The 27,321-nt window shown below is 35.3% G+C and overlaps 1 protein-coding gene across 1 annotated transcript in view; it reads left to right on the forward strand.

The window, feature by feature from the left end:
• LOC108531943 (coiled-coil domain-containing protein 91) overlaps positions 1 to 27,321 on the forward strand; it is a 192,911-nt gene that overhangs the window by 8,031 nt on the left and 157,559 nt on the right. The window contains exon 2 of the mRNA XM_017875599.1: positions 16,130 to 16,237. Within this exon, the coding sequence (XP_017731088.1) occupies positions 16,130 to 16,237 (108 nt within the window). The remainder of the gene's footprint in view (positions 1 to 16,129; positions 16,238 to 27,321) is intronic.

Consider the following 27,321-nt stretch of genomic DNA (forward strand, 5'->3'; position numbering starts at 1 on the left):
ATGTGCCTCATATGCCAAATTTTCCTATAATGTTTACTTAGTTTTGTTTATTTTTTTCTCTTATGTCATGATTTCAAAAATCTTTTATTCTGATAATTAACGGCAGTAAAGTTGACATACATCTTGGAAGACTTTACATAGGCACATGCCTATGATTGTTTACCACAAGCAACATAAGAATTTTCCTTTACTTATTTAGTTGGGCTTTTGTCTTGAACTTGTCATTCTCTAATATATGCACTGGCTAAGCTTTCATGAGTTCTTAATGTCTGTGGTTTTCTTCATCAAAGATTACTATTTATCTGTTATGCAGAATGTCATATTTTTGAGATAATGAGGAATTGTATTAGCATGATCCTTTTTTGTTTTAAGATCCACTCAACAGTTGTGATTGATCATGTTACTTCAATCCTTTGGTTCTCAGCTTCTGCAGTGCATAGTAAGTTATTTGTGTTGCTTTTTAAAAATATATATGCCAAGGAGTTTTCTTTCCTGGAAATTCCGAATCTGCAGGTGTAGGTAGGGGCTAGATATTCGTCGATTTTTTCTTTTCTAAAAAAATTCTATTAAGTTATTCTGCTGCCCCATGGGCATTATTAAACATTGTCCTATCTTTTTACATTTGTTGGTGAATCTATTCTATTTTCTTTCGGCCATTATCATTTTTCTAATTTTTATTATCTAATTAATAATGAGTCTCTTAAGGTTTTGTGGGTGGGTGTGCATACACCTATGTGCTTATATTGTGTCCCATTGAAATTACTGAGAAATTTTTCCACATAAGAAAGATGAAAGAAGCAAACCCTAACAGAAACAAAGTGAGTGTAGGATGGACTGCTGTTTTTAATAGTTAAGAAAAAAGTGAGTTTTAGCTGTAACTAAGAAACAAAAACTTGTTCTTAATCAAGATTAAAAAAAACAAAAACTTATTCCTTGTTTTCCTTGATGTGGTATAAGTGATCACATTAAGAAAAGAATTCTTTATAGTGGAGGATTGGTATAATAGCACAGAGGGACTATCAAAGAAAGTCATACATGGAAAAAATACAGGCATATTTGCTAAAATAGATGTAACTTTATAGCTTGAGGAATACGATGCCTTGTCTTTTAAAGAGAAAGTGTCTTTTGCATAGAGGTGTTTGCTTCTTGTTTTCTTTTCAGAACTTTCTCCATGTACATCTATTCAGTTAATAAAGTAGATATTAGTGCTTGAGGTAAAGTCATTTCAAATGTTAACTCATTCTCAAAATGACTATCATTTGCATCCTAAATAACATTTGGGAAGAATTTTCCAAAGGAAGTATTTAGTTGATGGAATCAGTTTGTTAAAATTCAAAGCTGGAATTCCTGCTAACATGGTATAATAGTGAGTGGAAAGCACTCAAGAAATTAAGTTCAATGTGTTTTTATCTCACTTTGAGCTCAGTTCATTAAAATTCCAACTTGATGCAAATAAGATGTGAACATTTAGGTTAAAATTTTCTTTTGCTACTATGTAAGGAATCTCTTTCAAGGCAATGACAGCTACCTCCTCTCTTCCCCCCACTTTTTTTTTTTCTTTAACATGGTGTGTACTTAAAGATAGATCAGTTAGAAAAGGGGCTTTCCCTTTTGAAACTCTCATATAGAGAAGTTTTAAAATTTCATTCTGTAGTGATTTTACAGGTTGTTTTGTGGTTCTGGCTTACCTTGTTTATTTTGATGTTATACTCCGTGTTTTGTTTTTTAACTTAAAGGATTTAGACATTTCACAAATTATAACAGATAGGAAAAGTGTTGAAACGTTATTGAATTTTGATGTAGTTGACAGATTGACAAGAATGCTAAGCAGAAAAATAGTCTGAAAAAGGCAAAAAATAAAATGTAGTTTGTTTTAATATTTTATGCACACACCAGATAAATTATAACTTTACTGATTTAAAGTTGTATTTATGTTTCTTGACCCATCTGTGGGTGCCTACACTAAACATTGTCTATATTGTTTTTGGTCATGTGAAAATTAGTTACTGATTATTACATTCATTTTGAAGCCAGAAGGGTTTATTTTTTAATTTTTTTATATAATCTTCTCAAACTCTAGGATTTTCTCCTCTGGTATTTTGTTTGCATGCATTTGGCCAAGCAGAATACATTTTAAAAAGTTATCCTTATAAGTACCTATACATTTCAAGATATTGCCACTACAGCTAGACATACTGACACACAAACTCATTTTGCTTTTGCAGCCTTTGTTTCTGAAGCTTGACTAAGTTGGTGATCTTTAGTTCTGTGTATTATATTCTAGATGGCAAAAAACAGTCAACGCTGGGCACTTAAATAGTACTTATAAATACTTTACCATCTTAACGAGAAAGTAAGGAATGAGGAGATTGTTTTCGAAAGCCTTAGATGATTTTATGAAGAGAATTTCCTGATATTTTTCTCTTCCTCTTATATTTAAATATTAGGGTATTGAATCAGGTATAATGAAGTTTTAACTTATTAGGAACATGAAGTTTCTGCTACTTAGAGTGAAAAATGATGCAAAATTGCTACATACACTTTAGTAGCTCTAAAATCATTGTGGTGAGAATTCTTAGTATACTAATTTCCTATGTTAACCAAAGTGTGTTTTGTTGAGAGTTTTGGTCTTTTGTGCATTTTCTGAAAAGGTCAGATATACCCTAAATACTTTTGGTAAGGATTGCTTTGAATTTTAGCAATATAAAATATGTCACATGCCAGCTTGAGTATCACATGACTGCTGTATTCTTATTTTTCAAAAGCATCCACTTGCTAGTATTTTATTTGAACTCTTGAATTGTGTGTACTGTTTTATAAAGGAGAACATATTACATTTAGGAGACCAATATTTTCCCAGGGTGTAGAGTTACTTGTATTGTATAAAGTTCTTTTCCAAGGAGAGAGAAACAGTTTTGTTTTCTCTTCTTTTGATATTTTCCCTTGATTAGATATCGCTAAGTTTTGCTCAAAGAGAGGAAAGTAAAATTAAGATATATGAGACCTGACAGCATATCTTTATTTGAATTCCACCATTTTGTTAATCCAAAGGTATAAAATAAATTTATAGTTTGTTATTTGATTGAATAAAGATTCTCATAAATTCCAGCTTTTATCGTATGATCAGATTTTTCCTGGACAAATAAAGATGTTTGCTATTGCCAGTAGAGTTTGGCCTAATAGCATGCTAGCTAGATACTAGTGATTGGTTTGGAACTAAGGACTTGGCTTGTCCTTTCTTATCCCTCCCACCAACTTAACCTCAGTGGAGGACTGAGAAAGATTTGGTAGTTGAGAATACTTCTGTGTGCCTCTGTGTTTCCTGGGCTTAGCCAGAATTTTGCATGCAAGGCTATTCTTGTGGTTTTTCTAGGCAGGCCAAAACCAAAAGGTATTGGAAACCTTGCCTGAAAACTTATTCTAATATAGATTTAAAGCTTGCCTTTGTATTGTGACTGGTCCATTAGCTGATAGTCAAAGGAATGAAGAGGAATACTTCATTCTATTTTAGGAATAACAATTTCAAGTTTCTGCTGTGTAGCAGACCTTTAAAAATAATTCCAAAGATAAAAAACCTTAAGATGTGTAGAGTTTACATAAAAACCCTAGAAGAAAACCTAGGAAATACCATTCAGGACATAGGCATGGGCAAGGACTTCATAACTAAAACACCAAAAGCAATGGCAACAAAAGCCAAAATAGACAAATGGGATCTAATTAAAACTAAAGAGCTTTTGCATGGCAAAAGAAACTACCATCAGAGTGAACAGGCAACCTATGGAATGGGAGAAAATTTTTGCAATCTACCCATCTGACAAAGGGCTAATATCCGGAATCTACAAAGAACTCAAACAAATTTACAGAAAAACCAAAGAACAGAAAACAACCCCATCAAAAAGTGGGCGAAGGATATAAACAGACACTTCTCAAAAGAAGACATCTATGCAACCAACAGATGCATGAAAAAATGCTCATCGTCAGTGGTCATCAGAGAAATGCAAATCAAAATCACAATGAGATACCATCTTACAACAGTTAGAATGACAATCATTAAAAAGTCAGGAAACAACAGATGCTGGAGAGGATGTGGAGAAATAGGAATGCTTTTACACTGTTGGTGGGAGTGTAAATTAATTCAACCATTGTGGAAGACAGTGTGGTGATTTCTCAAGGATCTAGAACTAGAAATACCATTTGACCCAGCCATCCCATTGCTGGATATATACAAAGGATTATAAATCATTCTCCTCTAAAGACACATGCACACGTATGTTTATTGCGGCACTATTCACAATAGCAAAGACTTGGACCAACCCAAATGTCCATCAATGATAGACTGGATTAAGAAAATGTGGCNCAGACACTTCTCAAAAGAAGACATCTATGCAACCAACAGATGCATGAAAAAATGCTCATCGTCAGTGGTCATCAGAGAAATGCAAATCAAAATCACAATGAGATACCATCTTACAACAGTTAGAATGACAATCATTAAAAGTCAGGAAACAACAGATGCTGGAGAGGATGTGGAGAAATAGGAATGCTTTTACACTGTTGGTGGGAGTGTAAATTAATTCAACCATTGTGGAAGACAGTGTGGTGATTTCTCAAGGATCTAGAACTAGAAATACCATTTGACCCAGCCATCCCATTGCTGGATATATACAAAGGATTATAAATCATTCTCCTCTAAAGACACATGCACACGTATGTTTATTGCGGCACTATTCACAATAGCAAAGACTTGGACCAACCCAAATGTCCATCAATGATAGACTGGATTAAGAAAATGTGGCACATATATACCATGGAATACTATGCAGCCCTAAAAAATATGAGTTCATGTCCTTTGCAGGGACATAGATGAAACTGGAAACCGTCATTCTCAGCAAACTATCACAAGGACAGCAAACACCACATGTTGTCACTCATAGGTGGGAACTGAACAATGAGAACACTTGGACACAGGGCAGAGAACATCACACACCAGGGCCTGTTGGGGGCTGGGGGCTAGGGGAGGGATAGCATTAGGAGAAATACCTAATGTAACTGACAAGTTGATGGGTGCAGCTCCAACATGGCACATGTATACCTATGTATCAAACCTGCACGTTGTGCAAATGTACCCTAGAACTTAGTTGTTTTTAGACATGTGAAAACTGCCTTTTCCCTCAATTATTTTTCACCTACTAAAATGAACTTTTCTTTTTTATACTACATCAGGTTAATATTTGTGACTAATGTTGCTCAGATCTGAATGTTGTAGCAATGTCAGTCTCATTCTATCAAAATATTGATTAATTACAGATTTCTGCTCATTATCATAAAAAATTTAGGCTACTATATCATTAGTGTCTTCCAAGGTCCATAATGAGATTATTTATTCATTTTGACCTGATTGAGATTTGACCTGTTCTGATGCAGTTGAAAGTTTTTTTTGAATCTATTTCTAAGCTTGTTCAATAGGGTTCTATCTCCAACAGTAATGCTGGAGGACTGATTATACAGTAGCATTTGTAAAGGGCATATTTCTTTAACAATTTTAATCAACATGATATATCAATTATTTAGTTTTTAATCTTTCATTCTTCTAATGAACTGAATTATCAGTAAGGTCTATCTAGATTCAAGCATTTTCAATATTAGAGAAAAACACTACCTAATTATACTGTAGGAAAATACATATGTGTGTACTACAGATTTATTTTTATTTATTAGCCACCAATATTTCCGTTTGCGAAAGGCCACACACTATAGTTGTTACAGGCAAGGGAGATAAACTGATGAAATTGAGACATGCTTACACTCATTAAATTTTCTAAGTCCAAATAAGGGTTTGTACACAAAAACTATTTGTAAAGATGTTGGTCTATAAAAGTTTACTTTTGATTTTTAAATTTCTTTCTGATTTGAATAGGTATTGAGAATGGAAAATTTATTTATTCTGAACTATAAAACAGACTGAAAAGAAAAGCAGAGATGTAATAATTAATGTGAGGGAGAATAGCATTTTAACATGTCTGTTTTGTTTCTGATTGCAATCTAATATTCAAATGGAGGTTTTGATTTTAATCCCTACATTCTAGGTAATCAACTTTGGGAAACTTGATTTATGAGAATATTGATTTTATACCAAGGGTAAATTATTAGGGGATATAATAATTTGCCTTATCCAAGTATCATATTTTTGTCATGGTAACATATGCACTGAATTCAAAATTCAAAAGATATAGAACTATGTATTATAAAAATTAATTTTGCTCCCATTGGTATTTTGGCATCTCTCTTTTCCTTTATCTTTTCCAGAGATGGGATAATATGCATAAAATTGTCACATTTCTGATTTTTGGTAATTTGACTGTCAAATTGCTTTATAGCAATCAGAGAGGAATTCCATTTGAGAAATAATCGATAGTCTGATTTAGTTCATTTTACTCAGATCATCAAATTCAAAGTTTACTGTATTTTGTTGTTTTAGTAGGATATTCATGTAGCCATTTTTTTTTTTTTGTAATTTTGTAACCACCCAGTCTGAGCTGTTGTTAAATCAGCAAGCACTACTTGGTGCCATTTTATTATAGTGAGGTATTTCCATATCAGTTACCATAGTAATAATTCCCCTGAGCCACCTGGATGACTTTGTCCCTTCCTCTGAGGCTTCTTCTCAACTCACAGTCAAGCTAGAGCTTGGAACTGCAGGGGACCTCTGGCCCTGTATCTCTTCTGGGGATGACATCTCTTCTAATTTTTTGATGCCCAAACTACTGGATTTCAAACATTTTTATTAACCCTTAATGTAATCACATCTGTCATGTATTAGTGATAACTTTAAACTGAGAAAGAACTAATAGAAGTATTTATACGTGTTATCTAAGTTCACAAACTCATTCTCTTAGTCTCAAAATCTAGTCTGATTCAAAATTTAGTCTTAACATGTTTGCTGTAATAAAATAGATTTACATCAAACCTCTAATCTCTTTCTTGATGACTTTTCAGTATGAGGAAAAGTTCTAATCTTTGAGATCTATATTTTATGAATGGAACTGAATTAATTTGGAGGAAGATACTAATTTTAAAATATTTATAATATTAAATTTTAAAAAATTTATTTTAATCGTCATAAACCTAGTAATTAAAACAATAATGTTGATCCTAGGTTGAATCCACAGAACATGAATTTCCTATGTCATAAAAAGTAAGTAATTTAACTCTCAAACAACAAACTGTCAGAATACAGGATTTCACCATTAATGTAAAAAAAAAGTTAAATGTCATAATTTGTCTGAATGCCTTCATCACTGGCAGAGAAGAAACTCTTCTTCTCCTTATATATGAGATGAAATGAGGAATCTGATACATAGAGAAACATGGTGCCTTGATGGAACACATGTAACCAGCAGAAGAGGAGTTGTAAATAAAAGCCACATCATTTAAGGCTTGATTCAGGGCTCCCTTCAAAAGAATATACCGCCTTCTTGCAAAGTTAATTCATATGTATTTAAAACAAATATTTTAGACATCTAGATGAGTTTATTTCTTCCCATGATCAGTGATTTTATATTTCAGAAAATGAGATGCGTAGGCCTTTACTGTATTAATACCTAGGTGCTCTACTTAATTGTATGAATGATTATGAAGAGGTTATTTCGGTCAGAATTCTTTTTTTCTTTTCCTTTTTTTTGTTTTAACTGAAACTGTAGCTCTTATTCAAGTCACAAGGAATAATGTGGCATCTGAGGGAGAGGGATATCCATATGGCAGCCTTTCAGAAGGTTAAAGTAGCTGGAAGGCAGACATGCAGAGTCTCTGTGCTGTACTTAATTTTAGAAACTTCTTAATTTTAATGTGTTGTCCATGGCACAAAAGAAATTTTCACTGGGAGACTTTTGTGGTGTTTGAGGTAACAACTCTTATGTTACTAAATTCCCTTAACAACGAGGCCAACAGGAATAATTCCCTGTGTCCTGAAGATTTTCTTTGGCTTTCACAGCCTCCAAGGCACTTTAGAACATGGCTAGACTGTATTCAATTTTCATGTTAGATCTACACCCATAAGTTAACATTTTCCTTTTTGAATTGTATACGTCTACTGCACTGTAATTCAAATACACAGAAAAATCTGAGATTCATTGCAATTCCATATGCTTCAGATCTGTAACAGGATAAATTTTCAGCAGCCTCAACTTGACCTTGCTACTTCTCCTTTTTTAAATTAAGGAAAAAGGAAGGGAGAACATGTTTGTTTCTTAATTCAGTTTTTCCAAAATTTTAGGTAATAGTTTCCATCGCTATCACTCTTCAGACAACGATAATTTACTCTTGAGAAACATGTACCTTCATTCTTCCCAAAGGTTGAGTTCACAGAGTCTGAATGTTGCCTAACTTCTGCCAGACTGGGCCACAGGAGACCATGACCCTGGACTTGAATTTGGATCCAGATTTGAGTAAATGCAATTTTTAAATCTAAATTGAAGTGTTTGTACTAGAAAATTACAAAGAATTTTACATTGAACTTTTAGATCACCTTTTGATGATAAATTTTACTCATATTATTTCTTTTATATTCCAACAAAATTTTCTGAAATATCTAAATACTGTTTTCAGAGATGCCTAATGTTTCTCCTCTAATACAACCATGTACCTCAGAGATTATTGGCTCACTGATCTGAAGCTCTTTTAAAATACATGGATATGTGTGTATTTGTGTGTATGCACGAATTAAATCAAGCTCTCAGTTTATTCTCCTGATTATAAGCAAACAAAGCTATAGATTGAAGTTTTAGACCTCCAATTTGGCTAAAGATAGATTCAATTAAGCCAAGAGCCATTGGGGATTAAGACAAGTTGGTAACCAAGAGCAGCATTCAGAGCCAAATCCAGTCATTTGCCATCATTTGGATACTATTTCTTCGTTTTCATAGTCTTTTTTTTTTTACCAGTCTCTTCATCATAAAATGGAGAATGTAAGTATTGTAGAAGAAATGTATATTAATAGACAAAGTGTCCAGATGAAGTTCAAGTAATTATTACTTCATAGATGTACTTGCAATAAGTATATAATTATTACTGATAGTAAGTATATTTATAGTACTGCTTGTAAGGACATGTAAAAACATAAACTCCTGTAGTTCTTATTAGGATTAACTCTTTCACTACCAGAGAGAATAATTGCATTATCTTTAATTCTAGAGCATATACAAAAAACTCATGCATGGTGCATGAATTATCAGTTTCTAACTTCCATGCATATATGTAGCCCACAAAAATCAATGCTACCTATTTTCATTCTTATACATTGTCCATTAATGGAGAAAATTTTAATAGCATTTGAGTGTCTTTGGTATTTTTCCAGTACCTAGAACAGTGTTTAGGAAAATATTTATTGACTAAATGAATAATAAATGAATAGTTGAGTGATAAAAATGAAATAGCTGCTTAGTTCACGAAAAGAGAAATCTGCTTTACTGGGCTAGAAAAGCTAAGACAAATGGAAACAAAGGGGTAGAACTGAATTTTTTGTGCCACTGTGTCTTTTCATGTGATTTTGGGCACATTTATTAACCACAGTGTCTGTCTTCATTTGTAAGGCAGATATGTAAAGTTCATGGAGGAAAAATAGATGAATGATTCTGTAAAACGACTGAGATTCATCATTTTTACAAATGTACCTCAGTGAAGTAGGCTCTCTTTTTGAATAATAAACTTATGATTTGTTTGCAATTTTGAGGGAATATTATAAGACATGCTCACAATTTAATATCCTTACAAAACTTGAAGTAATATTTTGATGAAAAAAAGGACTTGTGCCAGCAAAAAAAATGAAAATATCTCTTCGTAGCATTAGCTTATTCATTTGGCAGATACCTTTCAGTTTTGCTCATATTATTTTAGTTAAAATGAGAAAACAGAAGAAGTAATAGAAATAAATTTTTTAAAAGATAGAAAAAATAGATGTTTAAATAACAATTTGTGTTATTTTTCCAAGAAAGGCAAAATTGTTGTTGATTTCAGATGATACTTTATGATTATTTTGTATATACTACTGTCCTCAATAAGCTAAACTAAGTGTATAATTACAGGTATAATGAACATGAAAGTTTTAATAATTTCTGGATGAAGGGACAAATAACCAGGCTTGCCTAAATCATGATTCATTCATTTATTTATTCAATGTATTTGTTATATATCTTCTATATGTCAGGCACTGTTGTAGGTGCATTGGGTATATCAGTGAGTTAAACACAGATTCCTGTTCTCCTAGGTCATAAATTCTAGTTGATAGATTATATTTGTTATACATTTTTCTTCCTGCTTGGACCATATCTTTATATTGTTCTCCATTTGTAAAGTATGACTTAATGGTTTGTTAGATAAGATTATTTTGTGACTTTCAATATAATCTAATTATTGTTGCTTACAATTATCTATGTAGGATTCCTTTATGGTCACATAATCAGTACAAAGATGATATTAATATTTTGAAGACCTTGTTCCTTAGACACATCTGCTTTGCAAATCTGGACAATCATTTAATTTGATGAGGCTGGAATCAGATCTGTAACAATGGGGCTATATCAAGGGAGGAGAAGTCTGTGGACTTGTTGTGACAATGGACTGTAGTCTGGGTTGCAGTAGTCTACTCTGGCTATACTTATATCATTCAAATTCCAGCATGCAATCAGTTCCACTAAAGAAATACACATCTAATTCTCATGTGTATTAACAGTTGGGGTGGTGTGGCATGGTTTTTGACTTAATACCTTTGTGTTTTTTATGTGTTTATAACATACTTTTCCTTCCTAGAATTTATAGTCCTTCACACTGTTTACTCACAATTGAGCTCATGGGGTAAAAAGAATGAATATTTCTTGTCTTAGATAATAACTTTAAAAATTGAGATCTGTAGTCGGTACCAAATGGACTTGGTAACAATTTTGGTGACTTGTCTTGGTAGTTATAATTTGAAACTTAGTGAACTTTTTAATAAATATTGGTACTGTTGATAGTATATATTTATGTAATATGAGTTTTCACACAGGGATCATCACTTACCAAGTAACTATTACATGGGCTGGTTATGTACAAGGCAGTCTGTAAAAAGCTGTTCATGAAGTTATAGATCTACAAATTTTTTAACACTTTAAAATGTATTCTTTTTTTCTTTATTTTTGAGATGGAGTCTTGCTCTTGTCACCCAGGGTGGAGGTCAACAGCATGATCTCAGCTCACTGTAACCTCCGCCTCCTGGGTTCAAGCGATTCTCCTGCCTCAGCCTCCTGAGTAGCTGGGATTACAGGTGCACACCATGAAGCCCCGCTGATTTTTGTATTGTTAGTGGAGACAGGGTTTCATCATGTTGGTCAGGCTGGTCTCAAATTGCTGACAGTGTGATCTGCCCGCCTCGGCCTCCCAAAGTACTGGGATTACAGGTGTGAGCCACTCTGCCCAGCCTAAAAATTATTCTTAAAGTGTGATAGTTTTCCTTAAGCTTAGTGAATTAAATCCTCTTGGATAATACTGTAAATCTCTGATACAGCTGTGGCTAAGACGTAAATATGTTCAAAATCAACAAAACATTTTCTGCCCTTGATAGCATTCTTTTCAATATAGAATATGTTGGTATGTATCTTGGCATTTCTATCTGTATATACTGTGGGAGTCTTAATGCTTTATGGGTGTTTAAATAGTTGAAAATAGAAATGAAATTATTCTTTCATATATCTTTTTTAAATGTTGTATAAACTCAAGGAAGGCCTCTTTTTAAGCTCAAGGAAGGCCTCTTTGTCTTGGGTATCTGTAGAGATAGTTAACAGAAGAAGACAATAAGTCAGCAAATGTTAAGATTGTATTATGAGATATGAGAAATGTAAAGGAGTCTTTGTGTATTATGATACATTAAACTGGAAGATAAATATTCAGTTATATAATAATAGAGCAAGTTATAAAGGCATGTGGCTAGTATCAATGTGTATTTGTGTATCCACAATGCTTAATCTAGTAGTAGGGGCAGCTTTGGAAATTACCTTGTTTGCTTGGATTATGGCACTAGTCATCACAGTGTTGAGCAGTAGGACCAATGCTTAAACTCCTTGTTGTCATACAAGTTCTTTTAATACCTGACACCTGCCTTCTTGCCTAATCATTTCGCTCCACTCTTAACTCCAGCTTCGGTACTCTAGCTATTCTTAGTTTTGTTTTTACTTTTTTATTTCCATAGGTTTTGGGGGAAACAAGTGATATTTGGTTACAAGAGTAAGTTCTTTAGTGGTGATTTGTGAGATTTTGGTGCATCCGTCACCTGAGCAGTATGCACTGAACCCAACTTGTAGACTTTTATCCCTCACCCCCTTCCTACCCTTTCCCCCAAGTCCCCAAAGTCCATTGTGTCATTGTTATGCCTTTGCAACCTCATAGCTTAGCTTCCACTTATAAGTGAGAACATATGATGTTTGGTTTTCCATTTCTGGGTTTCTTCACTTAGAACAATAGTCTTCAGTCCCATCGGGTTGCTGTGAATGCCATTAATTCATTCCTTTTTATGGCTGAGGACTATTCCATCATATGTTTATACCACAGTTTCTTTATCCACTCGCTGACTGATGGCCATTTGGACTGGTTCCACATTTTTGCAAAAGTGAATTGTTTTGCTATAAACATGTGTGTTCAAGTATCTTTTTCATATAATGACTTCTTTTCCTCTGGGTGCATACCCAGTAGTGGAATTGCTGGATCAAATGATATTTCTACTTTTAGTTTTTTAAGGAATCTCCACACTGTTTTCCATAGTGGTTGTACTAGTTTACATTCCCACCAGCAGTGTAAAAGTGTTCACTTTTCACCACATCCCTTCCAACATCTATTTTTTTTTTTTTATTTTTTGATTATGGCCATTCTCCCAGGAGTAAGGTGGTATCGCATTGTGGTTTTGATTTGCATTTCCCTGATCATTAGTGATGTTGAGCATTTTTTTTCATATGTTTCATTTGTATACCTTCTTTTGAGAATTGTCTATTCATGTCCTTAACCCACTTTTTGATGGGATTGTTTATTTTTTTCTTGCTAATGTAAGTCCTAGCCAGAGCAATCAGACAATAGAAAGAAATAAAGGGCATCCAAATCGGTAAAGAGGAAGTCAAACTGTTGCTCTTTGCTGATGTTATGATTGTATACCTAGTAAACCCTAAAGCCTTCTCCAAAAAGCTCCTAGAACTGATAGATTAATTCATCAAAGTTTCAGGATTCAAAGTTAATGTACACAAATCAGTAGCTCTGCGATACACCAACAGCAACCAAACTGAGAATCAAATCAAGAACTCAGCCCGTTTTACAATAGCTGCAAAAACATAAAATACTTAGGAATATACCTAACCAAGGTGTCGAAAGACGTTTATAAAGAAAACTACAAAACACTGCTGAAAGAAATCGTAGATAACACAAACAAATGGAAATACATCCCATGCTCATGGAAGGGTAGAATCAATATTGTGAAAATGACCATACTGCCAAAAGCAGTCTACAAATTCAACCCAATTTCCATCAAAATACTACCTTTGGAGAAAGCAAAGAAAAACATAAAGTGGAGAAAGGACACCCTGTTCAGCAAATGGTGCTGGCATAATTGGCAAGGCACATCTAGGAGATTGAAACTGAATCCTCATCTCGCACCTTATACAAAAATCAACTGAAGATGGATCAAGGACTTAAATCTAAGACCTGAATAAAAATTCTAGAAGATAACATTGAAGAAACTCTTCTAGGCACTGGCTTAGGCAAGGATTTCATGACTAAGACCCCAAAAGCAAATGCAGTAAAAACAAAGACAAATAGGCAGAACTTAATTAAACTAAGGAGCTTTTGCATGACAAAAGGAACAGTCAGTAGAGTAAACAGACAACCCGCAGAATGGGAGAAAATCTTCACCATATGTTTCAGAGGACTAATATCCAGAATATACAAGGAACAGCTATTCTTATCTTTGAATGTTCTTTGTGTATAGTGGTGAGTTTAACAGGTCACCAGGGTTGGGGCAACTTTCTTTCTCTGATAGGCATCCAGCATATACCTACAGTGTGTGATTATCAAGGGAATGATTGTCTTCAACTTCAGACTGAGCACAACGTGGAAGACTTTTGAAAAAATCATTATATACCTACCTTTGTGGGCCTTTTGTTGATCAATGGATTTAAATGACTGAATGGGGCTAAGATGAGACATTTGAAATATGTAAGAGGCCAGTTACTCTTGCATAAATTTCCTTTATGCTCCCTTATCACATCTTTGGCTCTTATTTTACTCATTATCCTCCTTGACATTTCAAGGAGAATGAGTATATGGCACACAAATCAATCCCTAGAGGAAGACTACCCTATTCAAATTGTGTTTCTTAATTATGGAGTGAGAATATTATTTTATTTTATTAACTCACCTGTCCTCCAAAGGATATAATATACTACAAATTGCAGTTGAATATTGAGTATTTAAATGTTGAATATTTAAATTGTGGGATTGTTTGGAGCCATGGCAAATTGGGAAGTGAATCCAGTTCTTTCTGTTAAGCAAAATGATTCTATAATATCCCAGGTCCCCAAATAGAATGACATTTTTTTCTCTTTACAAAAGATGCTGTGATTATTGTAAGGAAATTTTTTATAATTATATTATTTTTTAACTTTTCTGAAATCCCAACAAATAGTATGTTTCCACACAGGTAAACTAGATTTATATCATCTAGTCACAGTTTAAAAGGATTAAACTTTTGTGCCTTACATAAATTAATCACTGTGGAATCTTTGGAAGGCACTGTAAATCAAGGGCTAAAGCAATTCTAGTAAGCATTTTCCTTATATTTTGATAAAACTCAGAGCTTCATTTTCCTTTATTAATTTGCTACTAATTTTGCAGCTTCATAGTGACGAATACTGAATTGTAGGAGTAGTAGCATCATCAGAGTCTTACTTTTGCGCAAGAAAGTTAGTTATTTGAAAATTCGAGACTTAGAAGTTTTACAAATATTTTCGTCTCAGCTTTTAAAAATACATGCCTATTTATCCAGCATCTTATTGCATAGTGTTTTCAACCAAGTAAATCTATTTTCATAACAGAGATTAAGAGATTTGGCTGATTTGTTTTTTCTTGGTGAATGTGCCAACGGTCTGTTTTCTATAAGATGTGTCTGTTTCAAGTTATTATTTTGGTTATGAGTAGTTTATTATTTAAGCAGACACTTAGAATATTTGCTATAGTTCTTATAGAATGATTTAGAGTTTATAAATAGCATGAAAGATATTACTGAGAACTTGTTGATATAACATACAAAACTAAACAGTGGGAAAGAAAAAAGATTATAATATTCTAAGCATCTCTAATAAGGAAGTGAGTGGGTGGAACATCATCAAATGCTGATTTGGTTTTCCTTGAAACAGTGGTAATATCTTTATATTTATCTGACTTAAGTTGCAGCATTTACAGTATCCAATTAAGTGTGCCCAGTCTCCCAAATTTTATTACTTTTTGTGCATACTGCCTTGAGACTCTGACTTACGTACTTTGACTTATACCTTTTCACATTAGGAGCGTGAACTTTCTGGGGGGGGGCAGTTCTTTTATGTTTGAAGTTGCTCAAAGTTTCCATCTGCTTTTACTTGACTTGTGGTCTTGAAGATCATGCTTGGCCCATGGGATATTACAGTGTGCCGAGAGGATGTGGAGTTTTGTCAGCCAGTGAAATATGTCTGGCTTTTTTTTCCTTTTCTCTTTTTTTTTTTTTTTCCTCTTTTTTTTCAGCAGCTTTCATACACTCTTCATCCTGTGTGGTCTTCACTGAACCAAATATATATTTAACAGAACTACTCACCCTCTCTATCACCTTCTATGACTTGGCCTTTTTAAGGAGAAGATGTGTGGAAGGAACGTCTGAGCCAAAAAACTGTTATCTTGGCAATAGGAAAATATAAAAGCAAAAGCTGAAAGTAATGTTATATATAAGTGTGCTTCAGTATTAACAAATACATATTTTGTAATTTAGGAGACTATCATATTACAGTATGTACAACTGTCAAAAATATTCTCATGCCAACAGTAGATTCCAAGTTTTGTCTGTGATCCAAATGATTTTTTTGCTTGTTTTTAGGCACTACTGCAGTCTTCAGTTAAGCAACAAGTAGAAGCTATTGAAAAACAGTACATTTCTGCAATTGAGAAACAGGCACACAAGTGTGAGGAGTTGCTAAATGCTCAGGTAATAAAAGTGCACATCCATTATATATTTATACTTTTCTCCTGACTCTCTCCCCTGAGAGCTCTATAACTGTTTATTCAGTTCCATTCCATTTACTTTCCTTGGTATATTTTGGAGAAAAAATATGCTTATGTAAACTCAAAGATTGAGAATTTTATGACAGACTCAAAATAGAATGAAAGACCCGAAATATGTGGTTCTCCCCCACATTAATGATTATTCTTGTGTTAATTTATGGGTTATAATATATTCTCCAAATAACAGAAGCAAAGAGATATCCATGAATGCATTATAGCAAGTAAATGATTTTTAGTGAGATAAGATTTGTAAATAATATTTGAATTTTTAAATCACTTATATATGTTTATGTTACCTTTCATTTTATACAGGAATTGGCTTCTATTTGAGTTTTTCTGTTCAAATTGTTTTCTTTTCTTGATTTAATATCTTAAACAGCTCAAATTATTAGCTGCTTTTCATTAAACAAAGCAGCTGAAGAAGATTTATAGATGGGTCATAGCATAAATAATGTATGTAAGAATTTCCTAGTAATATTTCTCAAAGATATAAAATTTGCTATGTGAAAATTAAATTGACTTCATATAGAGCATCTGTGTTATATCATTGGAAGAAAATTTACTAAGAATCAAGAAATAAAATTAGGAGTAGAATTTAAGTGGAGATTATAAATGAACCACCCTGTTCTCAAGATTGGGGTCAGTTCTATTAAATATTTTCCAATGTCATTTTAATAAGTGGCTTGGAAGAGGAAATACACAGAGAAATACACAAATATAATTATACTGTTTTAGGTAGTGAAGTACCAGGCTGTCAAGAGATATGAAATATAAAACTTTATGAATGGATAGAAACAGCATGAGGCATATATTAGCCAAGATAGACTTGGTTATGCCCTAAACTCTCTGGCTTCAAATAGCAAAAGTTTATATTTTACTCATGCTACATACTCATCGAGGTCTGTCTTGGGGCCCTGTCTCGTGTTGTCCTCACCCTCGGAACTCAGCTGATAGTGTAATTCCAACGTGGAACATTACCTGATATAATTTCGACGTGAAATAGAGCCGTGTTAGATTTGTATCTGTAATTAAATACTCTGGCCTGGAAATGACACATTCGATTTCAATTTATATCCACATGGTTCCACCCAGTCATAATGGGGCCAGAGAGTGAGAGCCTACTATGAACTTAGAAGGGAGAGAACTGGAAATACTTAGTGAATAGCACAAATATACCACATTCTTTTCTTTTGTTCACCAAATATTCAGAGGCAAATTAACATATCTTGTCCTCTTGGGAGAAAATCTGAAAGTTCCATTCAGCTGGGGCCTCAAGCTCAAAAGTCCAGGGACTCTGGGTAATAGGAGGGGAATAGTGTGCTGCAGTCTCTACATTATCAGGTCCAGATATGGTCCCTTTTGACCTGAAGAAGTAGAACTACAATCTAAATTGTTTTTTCCCAACATGCCTAGTATACAGTGGTGAGACAAAGGCAGGGTGTTTACTGTAAACATTCGCAATAGGAAAGGAGAAAAATCAGACGCACACAGCTATCACTAGTAAATAACAATTTTAAAATCTCACTGGATAGATTAAATAAGAGCCTTTGCTCACGAGTAGGGATTGCTCTTTTATTTACCATGATTGTCTTTTCAGAGTTTTTTGACTGGGTTCCTAGTATGTTGCTCCTTGTGGTCTTGTTGATTTTTTAATTTTTAGTAACTTTGTTGACTATATTTCAAATGAATTTCCTAGTAATATTTCTCAAAGATATAAAATTTGCTATGTGAAAATTAAATTGACTTCATATAGAGCATCTGTGTTATATCATTGGAAGAAAATTTACTAAGAATTAAGAAATAAAATTAGGAGTAGAATTTAAATGGAGATTATAAATGAACCACCCTGTTCTCAAGATTGGGGTCAGTTGTATAATTGAAGATTATACCATTTCTGAACCTGCTTCCTGTCTGCAAAATACTGGGATCCCAGGTGTCGTTTTAGGTAGCAAATAGTTACAGCTAAGGGTACTGATTCCTTTGGTATCTTGTCTTTTATAGTAGTCAGCTCTGTTAAGGCCATATCCACAGTTGTTTTAGAGAACTACTTGCTATTTTTTTTTTCTTTATGAAAAAAATTGTTTTTACTATCCTGCCTTTGTAAAGTTAGAGAACCACTTTCTAGATTTAATATGTTTATATGCTTTGAACCTCATATTTGCCTGTCTGTCCTTCTATTTTATTGCAGGGATATATTCATTTTATCAAACCAGGGTAGAAGAAATCTTGTGGTCTCTTTTCCCTAAACCATATAGTCTAAAACAGCCAGAGCTTTATCTCTGCTTGGGGGCACTTCATTGAGTTTTTACACACATAGTGAGTGTGGCTAACACACTTAGTTTACTACTTGCTGCAAGGGCAGATGTAGCTGGTATTTGTTGCTGAAAGCCTCCTTAGTTGTTTTTAAGTGGTTGTGCATGCAAGTCTTCAAATTTCTGTACTTTTCTATTTCCTTTGATTTGATGCTTGAGAATTTTCTTTTTTCTATGAATTCAGTGTTGAGCTTGTCTTTTTCTTATAATGCCTTGTCAAAAGTGGCCTATTATGGAGTTATTAAAATGATTCAGCCAAGTTACAGATTAAAAGGTTAATACATGAAAATCAGTGTGTTTCTACACACCAGAAATGACAAATTGGAGAGGGAGTTAAGAAAGCAATATAATTTACAATAGTATCTAAAAGAATAAAAGATAGGAGTAAGTTTAAGGTGATAAGAAACTTGTATTCTACAAACTACAAAACATGACTGAAAGAAATTTAAAATGACCCAAGGAAATGGAAAGATATCCCCTGTTTATTGATTGGAAATACTTGGTGAGGAACACCACAGGACATTTATAGGGTTATAAGCAGTTCAGTATGATAAAGCGTGCTTAAAAAGCAAAGATTAGTCTTTGTGGTGCCTCACGCCTATAATCCCAGCACTTTGGGAGGCCAAGGCGGGCAGATCACGAGGCCAGGAGATTGAACTATCCTCACTAATAGGGTGAAAACCCAATCTCTACTAAAAATACAAAAAGTTAGCTGGGCGTGGTGGTGGGCGCCTGTAGTCTCAGCTACTCGGGAGGCTGAGGCAGGAGAATGGCATGAACCTGGGAGGCGGAGCTTGTAGTGACCCAAGATCGCGCTGCTCCACTCCACTCCAGCCTGGGCGACAGAGCAAGACTCCGTCTCAAAGAAAAAAAAAAAAGCAAAAGGGAGATTTGATTAGTATGTATTAATAAAATCATGTAAGATATAGAAATAGTGACTCCACATTTGTTTTTCAAATTATATTTCTTAAGATACCATTTCAAATGAAATTAGTACATTAAGTTTAACAACAACAGAAATGTTTTTGAGAAAAGTGCAAATCTAATAGCTGTATGGTTCCTTAGGAATCATTTAGTTCAACCTTTTCTATTTCTTGCTCTCTGTCTCTCCCTTTTTCAGGATAAGAATTTAAGTTAATTCTAAAGCAGAGTAATTAGAAGCATGCAGTCTAGAGTCAGACTGTATGAATTGATCCCTGGCTTTGTCACTTAGGGCAAGTCTCTTAATCTCTCTGTGCGTCATTTTTGTCCTCCATGGATGAGATACACAAGTAATTACTACCTCAGAGTACTGTTACATGTATTTTATGACATCAGATTTGCATAGTGCTTAGATTAGAACTTGGCATATTCTGTGGGTGTTTATTGGCTGCATTATCTTAGTAATTCTTAGCTAAGACCATTTGTATAGCTCGTATCAGAACCAGGGCTGGGATTCAGGTTTTCTAATTTCTAGTCTTTAGAATAAAAGTTTGTTACTGGTATTTCATATGTTGTCTTGTCAAAGAACCTTTACTTTTTACAAAATTTACTTTGGTGTCACTGTTGTATATGAATACTAGACAAACCTTTTCTTCCTCTGTACTGATTCAACTCACACTTTTGACACCAGATGTGTAGGAGTTTTCTGAATCAACAACCAGTTCTCCAACTTCCTGGACACCAAATTGGTATTCTACAATTCAATTCCATTCTGACACTAACTCACCAAAGTTAACGTTCAACTTCACAAGTTTAACAACTCAGTTCCAGACTGACCTCACTTCAGATGCCAGTTGCAAGTATTGGGTCCCCAGGGTACCCACAGTTTCCTCTGACTTGACTACAGAGTTATGAATTTCTACAACTGGTCTCCCCTTCCAGTTTGATAATTTGCTAGAATGGCTCACAGAACTCAGGGAAACATTTTACTTACGTTTCCTGGTTTATCATAAAGGATACAATTCAGGAATGGACAGATGGAAGAAATACACAGGACAAGTTATGGGGAGGGAAGGAGCCATGCTCTCTCTGATGATGACACCGGCCACTCTCCCAGCACTTCTATGTATTCAGCAACGCAGAAGCTTTCTGAACCCCTTCATTTAGGAGTTTCATTATGTAGGTGTAACTTATTAAGCCATTGGATGCTGGAGGGATGAGGCTGAAAGTTTCAACCCTTTATTCATGTCTCAGTTTTTCTGATGATAGCCACCATGCTGATCTCAAAGCTACTACAGACACTCTTATCACCCTGAAAATTCCAAGGCTTTAGGATCTCTGTGCCAGGAACCAGGGGCAAAGACCAATATATTTCTTAGTGTATCACAGTCCCTCTCTCCTCCTTATTTAATGAGGGACTTTTGTATGACATGGCACTTGGCTTGGTTATAGGAATGTAACAAAGAGGGAGTGAGATATAGTTCTTCTAGTAAGCAGTAGAACAGATGATATAATTTTAAAATCATACAAGTTAGGATAGAATGAATAGTAATACAAAACTACATTTAAGGGCATATAGTTCTGTAGTATTAGGTGAAGGAAGACTTATAGGACTAACGATGACTTCTGTCAAAGTTCAGGGATCTAAGTGAGGTCAGAACTGAGAGATTAGCATGAAAGAGGCAGATGGAATCGCATATTAAAATCTTTCATTTGAGAAAATATAAGTGTTAAGGGTAAGGCTATATGAGAGCGCTAAATTTTTCATGACTGTATTTCATAGGAAGGATCGTAAAGGACCTTATCTGCCACATTGTCTGAAAGAACATTGGGTGCCATTAAAAGGCATTATCTAGAAAGTGACATTTGTTCAGATTTCCATTTTAGAAATACTACTGTGGCTAAAGTGTAAAAATTGAATTGATGGGAAGGAATATTAGTAGCATGTAGTTAAACAGCTGTTTTAATTTCACACTTGAGAATGTTGGTAGCCCAAACTAAAGTACGTGGGTAAGAATAGCGAGATTTTGATGGTTTTGAGTGATATTAAGGGAAGAGAAACCAGAGACTTTGTGGGAATACAAGAGCAGCAGTAGATGCTCATTGATAAAGGAGAGAGTGTGTGTGTGTGCATGTGTGTGTTTGTGACACAGATATTTTATATATATAAGTATGTTTTTATGCAAGAGAATATATTTTTCTGTATGGGGTCCAATTTTTTGCTTTTGGTAATTCACTGAAATAGGCAACTTAAGACACAAAGCATGGTTTGGCTTGAAAATTTTTAGTTTTGGATATCGTGAGTTTATACTGCCTCTGCAAGATCAGAGCTGTCAGATAGTTGAATCTAGGGTGGGGAACTCATGAGAAAGCTGGTAGTAGATGAATTTGAAAGTCATGTAAGTATATAATCCTACGTATATAGATGGTCATTGAAAGTATAACTATGAATGAGATCAGAGAATATATAGAATGAGAAAATAATTCAGCTTTGAGAGACCTTAACATTTAAGGGATAGGCTAAGACAGCTCATGAAGGAAACTCTCTGGAAAGAAAGGTAGTAGGAAACCCAGAAATGCAGAGCATTTTGCAAAGAGGGGAGTTGCTAACTATTTCAAAGTTTGCAGAATAAACAAGATAAGGATGCAAAAATGACCATTTCATGTGGCAACAAAAAGTATCACTAACAAGAGTAGTTTCAACAGAGTGGTGGAAGAACTTACAGGATGAGTAGTAAATGAAAGGTGAAAGTAAAGAAACAGATGACAAGTCTTTGAGGAGCTTAGATGGTAAAAGTAAGAGACAACACTGTAGGTAGAGGGACCTATGAAGTGGAAACATTTTTATTTGTTGGTTTCCCTTGTATTTCGGCCTAGAAGTAGAGCTCATTTAAATGTATGGGTGAGAGCCCCAGTCTAAAAAGATTTAAAAAGAAAAAAATTGATGGAGTGCAGTCCTAAGAAGAAGGAAGCATTGGATGGAGATTAACCTGTCTTAGGTAAGCAAATATTTTGAGGGGCCTACGTGTGCATGCAGTGGGGTATACATGTGTATAGATGTAAATATAATTTTAAATATTATTTGTATCTTTGATAATAGTATTTATGAATTTTACTTGAGTTACTTTCCATCACTACTTATAAAATCCAAATTCCTATAAAGGATAAGGATAAGTACAATATGCTATTTATAATTTCTTAAGTGCTAATAACAGATATATATATATATAATGCTGCCGATACACATAAGATGGAGATGCTATCTGTATTATTATGTTGCCCTTAACCTTTTATTAAAAAAGAAAACCAAGGCTGTCTTTTGCCTATAATGCCTTGTCAAACATAACCAATAGCAACCCACATACATTTTAAACATATTCCTGTTTATTCCCTTAGAGTTGCAAGTACTTTTTTTGAATTGAGTGCTAGAATATAAATTCTGTGTGAGCTGGGTTGTGTATTTATTCTGTATTTCCCAAATCTGTCAACTTTTTGGAGTGTGCTCTACATAAAATTAAATGTATTCATTCTAGAGAAATATATGCACTCATATATCTGATTTGTTTTATGCGACCACCGGATCAGGTACCAGAGATGAGGCAAGTAGGCGAAGTACAAAAGTTTTATTAGCCAGCCAATGTGAAGGGGAAAGGGCGAGGTTCACCGGCCTCCTGCGGTGGAGGCTGAGGAAGTGGCTCCAGCGTTCTGTGGCGAGGTTCCTAGGTCCGCATATGAGGAGGGGCCGAGGAAGTTCACGCCGCGCGTCTGCCCGGAGCGGCTTTTATGTTCTGGGCTCAGAAGCGGGAGGGCAGTGGGTGGGACAAGGGCGTGCCATGGGCGTCTCTGTAGGCGTGGCCGGGTAAGTTTCGGTTTCCTCGATCAGACGTCATGTTGCGCTTGCGCAGTTGGTCTGTGCTTTTCCCGGGCGTAGAAAAGTTGGTGATGAAGAACCCGGAAATGCGCCATCTTAGTCGCCTTTGTTCTCTCCCGCCCCGCCCTGTCCAGACAATATCTATCATCAACAATCAAGTTATAGAATATTTCGGTCAACACAAGAAGTTCTCTTATCCTTTACAGTTATCTCCCTTCTATAAACTCTGAATCCAGACAACCCACTAATCTATAGTCTCTCTATTGATTTGTTTCATTTTTTCTATTATTTCATATAGAATGAATTATATGGTATCTATTCTTGTGTGTCTAGGAGCTTGTATGTCTAGTTTTTTTTTTTTTTTTTTGAGATTCATCCATATAGTCACATGTATTAATAATTTATACCCTTCGATTACTAAGTAGTATTCTATTGTATGGAAACATAGCATTTTGTTTATTCATTCACTTATTAAATATTTAGATTGCTTAAGTTTGGGGCTGCTTTAAATGTTCACGTATAAACTGTGGGGATATATATGTTTTTATTTTTGTTTGTAAATAGGTAAGGGATTGCTGTATCATATGGTAAGTATATGTTTAATTTTATAACCAACTGCCAAACTTTTTTTTCGAAAGTTTTATTATATTTAACATTTTCACTATCAATATATGAGAATTCTCTCTGATCTGCTCTCCCAGCACTTGGTATTGTTCATGTTTTTCACTTTAGCCAGTTTGGGGGATGGTGTGTGGTATTTCATCTCATTGCACTTACTTGACTGTTGAAGGTTGACATCTTTTCATGTGCTTTTTATTTGTACATTTTCTTTGTAAAGTGTATATTCAAATCTTTTTGCTCATTTTCTTATGTTGTCTACCTTCGTAAATATTTATTCATAAAAGTTTTTCATAAATTCCAGTGCAAATCCTTTGACAGATATGTGCATTACAAATATTTTTTCATAGTGTCTGTGTTTTCACTTTTGGATGGTATCATTAGACAAAGCTTTTTAATTTTTATTTCAAATTTATCTTTATATTAGTCTTCTCTCACACTCCAAATACCCAAGACTAGGTAATTTATAAAGAAAAGAGATTTAACTGACTCACAGTTCTGCATGGCTGTGGAGGTTGATTAGTCTGTTTTCACCCTACTAATAAAGACATATCTGAGTCTGGGTAATTTATAAATAAAGAGGTTTAGCTGACTCACATTTCAGCAAAGTTAACAATCATGGCAGAAGGGGAAGCAGACATGTCCTTCTTCACATGACAGCAGCAAGGAGAAGTACCGAGCAAAAGGGGGAAAAGCCCCTTTAAAACCATCAGATTTTGTGAGAACTCACCTATCATGAGAACAGCATGAGGGTAACTGCCACCATGATTTCCTCCCACTGGGTTCCTCCTGCAACACATGGGGATTATGGGAACCATAATTCAAGATGAGGTTTGGGTGGAGACACAGCCAAACCATATCATTTCACCCTGACCACTCCCATATCTCATGACTTCACATTTCAAAACCCAATCATGCCCTTCTAACAGTCCTGCAAAGTCATAACTCATTCCAGCATTAACTCAAGAGTCCAAGTCCAAAGCCTCATTTGAGACAAGGCAGATCCCTTCCACCTATGAGCCTGTAAAATCAAAAGCAAGTTAGTTACTTCCTAGATACAATGGGGTTACAGACATTGGATAGATGCACTTATTCCAAATGGGAGAAATTGCCAAAAATAAAGGGGCTACAGGCCCCATGCAAGCCCGAAATCCAATAGGGCAGTCATTAAACCTTAACATTCCAAAATGATCTTTAACTCCATGTCTCACATCCAGCTCACACTGATGCAAGAGGTGGGCTCCAAAGGCCTTGGGAAGCTCTACTCCTGTGGCGTTGCAGGGTACAGGCCCCTTCCTGGCTGCTTTCATGGACAGGCATTGAGTGTGGCTTTTCCAGGAGCACAGTGTAAACTGCTGGTGGATCTAACATTTTGGGGTCTGGAGGATGGTAGCCGTCTTCTCACAGTCCCTCAGGCAGTACCTCAGAGGGGCTCTGTGTGGGGCTCTGACCCCAGAGTTTCCTTCCTCACTGCCCTAGCAGACGTTCTCTATGATGGGTTGAGCCCTGCAGCAAACTTCTCTGCCTGAACATCCAGGCATTTCCATATATCCTCTGAAATCTAGGTGGAAGTTCCCAAACCTTAATTCTTGATTTCTGTGCACCTGCATGCTCGGCACCACATGCCAAGGCTTGGGGATTGCACCTTCTGAAGCAATAGCATGAGCTGTACTTTGGCCCCTTTTAGTCATGGCTGGAGCTGAAGCAGCTGGGATGCAGGGCACCATGTCCTGAGGTCTCTCCACACCCCTACCCCCACCCCAGGCCTGGCCCAGGAAACCATTTTTTCCTCCTAGGCCTCCAGGTCTGTGATGAGAGGAACTGCTGCAAAGACCTCTGACATGCCCTGGAGATATTTTCCCCATTGTCTTGGCAATTAACATTTGACTGCTTGTTACTAGTGCAAATTGCTGCTGCAAGCTTGAATTTCTCCTCAGAAAAGGGGTTTTTCTTTTCTGTCACATTGTCAGACTGCAAATTTTCCAAATTTTATGCTCTACTTCCCTTTTAAATGTAAGTTTCAATTCCAAACCATATCTTTGTGAATATATAAAACTGAATGCTTTTAACAGCACCCAAGTCACCACTTGAATGCTTTGCTGCTTACAAATTTCTTCCACTAGATACCCTAAATCATCTCTCTCAAATTCAAAGTTCCACAAATCTTTCGGGCAGGGGCAAAATGCCGCCAATCTCTTTGCATAACAAGAGTGACCTTTGCTTCAGTTCCCAACAAGTTCATCTCCATGTGAGACTACCTTAGCCTGGACTTATTGTCCATATCACTATCAGCATTTTGGTCAAAGCCATTAAGTAAATCTCTCAGAAATTCCAAACTTTCCCACATTTTCCTATTTCTTGAGTCCTCGAAGCCTTTAGGAAGCTCCAAACTCTCACATTTTCCTATCTTCCTCTGAGTCCTCCAAATAGTTCCAACCTCTGCCTGTTACTCAGTTCCAAAGTCACTTTCACATTTTGGGGTATCTTTACAGCAGCACCCACTCTCTGTGGTACCAATTTACAGTATTAGTTCGTTTCATGCTGCTAATACAGACATACCCAAGACTGGGTAATTTATAAAGGAAAGGGGTTTAATTGACTAACAGTTCAGCATGATTGTGGAGGCCTCAGGAAACTAACAATCATGATGGAAGGTGAAACAAACATGTCCTTCCTCACATGACAGCAAGAAGGAGAAGTGCCAAGAAAAAGTGGGAAAAGCCCCTTATAAAACCATCAGTTCTAATGAGAACTCACTATCACAAGAACAGTATAAGGATAACTGCCCCCATGATTAAATTACCTCCCATCAGGTACCTCCCATGACATGTGGGGATTATAGGAACTGCAATTCATGGCGGCCTCAGGAAACTTAAAATCGTGGCAGAGGAGCTGCTTCACAGGATAGCAGGAAACAGAATAAGTGCTGAAAGAAGAGGGTAGCCTCTTACAAAACCATCAGATCTGGTGAGAACTCGCTCACCATCAGGAGAACAGCATGGGGGAAACTGCCCCCGTGATTCAGTTATCTCCACCTGGTCCTGCCTTTGACACATAGGGATTATTACAATTCAAGATGAGATTTGGTGAGGACACAGAGCCAAACTATATCAGTCATGTTTTCTATTATAGATTGTGTTTTTAATGTTGTATTTAAGAAATTTTTGCCTAACTGTGTGTCACAAATACTTTCCTGTATGAAAAGTAAGTTTTTTTTTTTTTCCTAGTTTAAGTATTGTGATTTTTTTTTTTTTTTTTTTTTTTTTTTACTTTAAGTTCTAGGGT

The sequence above is a fragment of the Rhinopithecus bieti genome, unplaced genomic scaffold (assembly GCF_001698545.2).
Source record: "Rhinopithecus bieti isolate Rb0 unplaced genomic scaffold, ASM169854v2 scaffold_7884, whole genome shotgun sequence".
Classification (NCBI taxonomy): domain Eukaryota; kingdom Metazoa; phylum Chordata; class Mammalia; order Primates; family Cercopithecidae; genus Rhinopithecus; species Rhinopithecus bieti.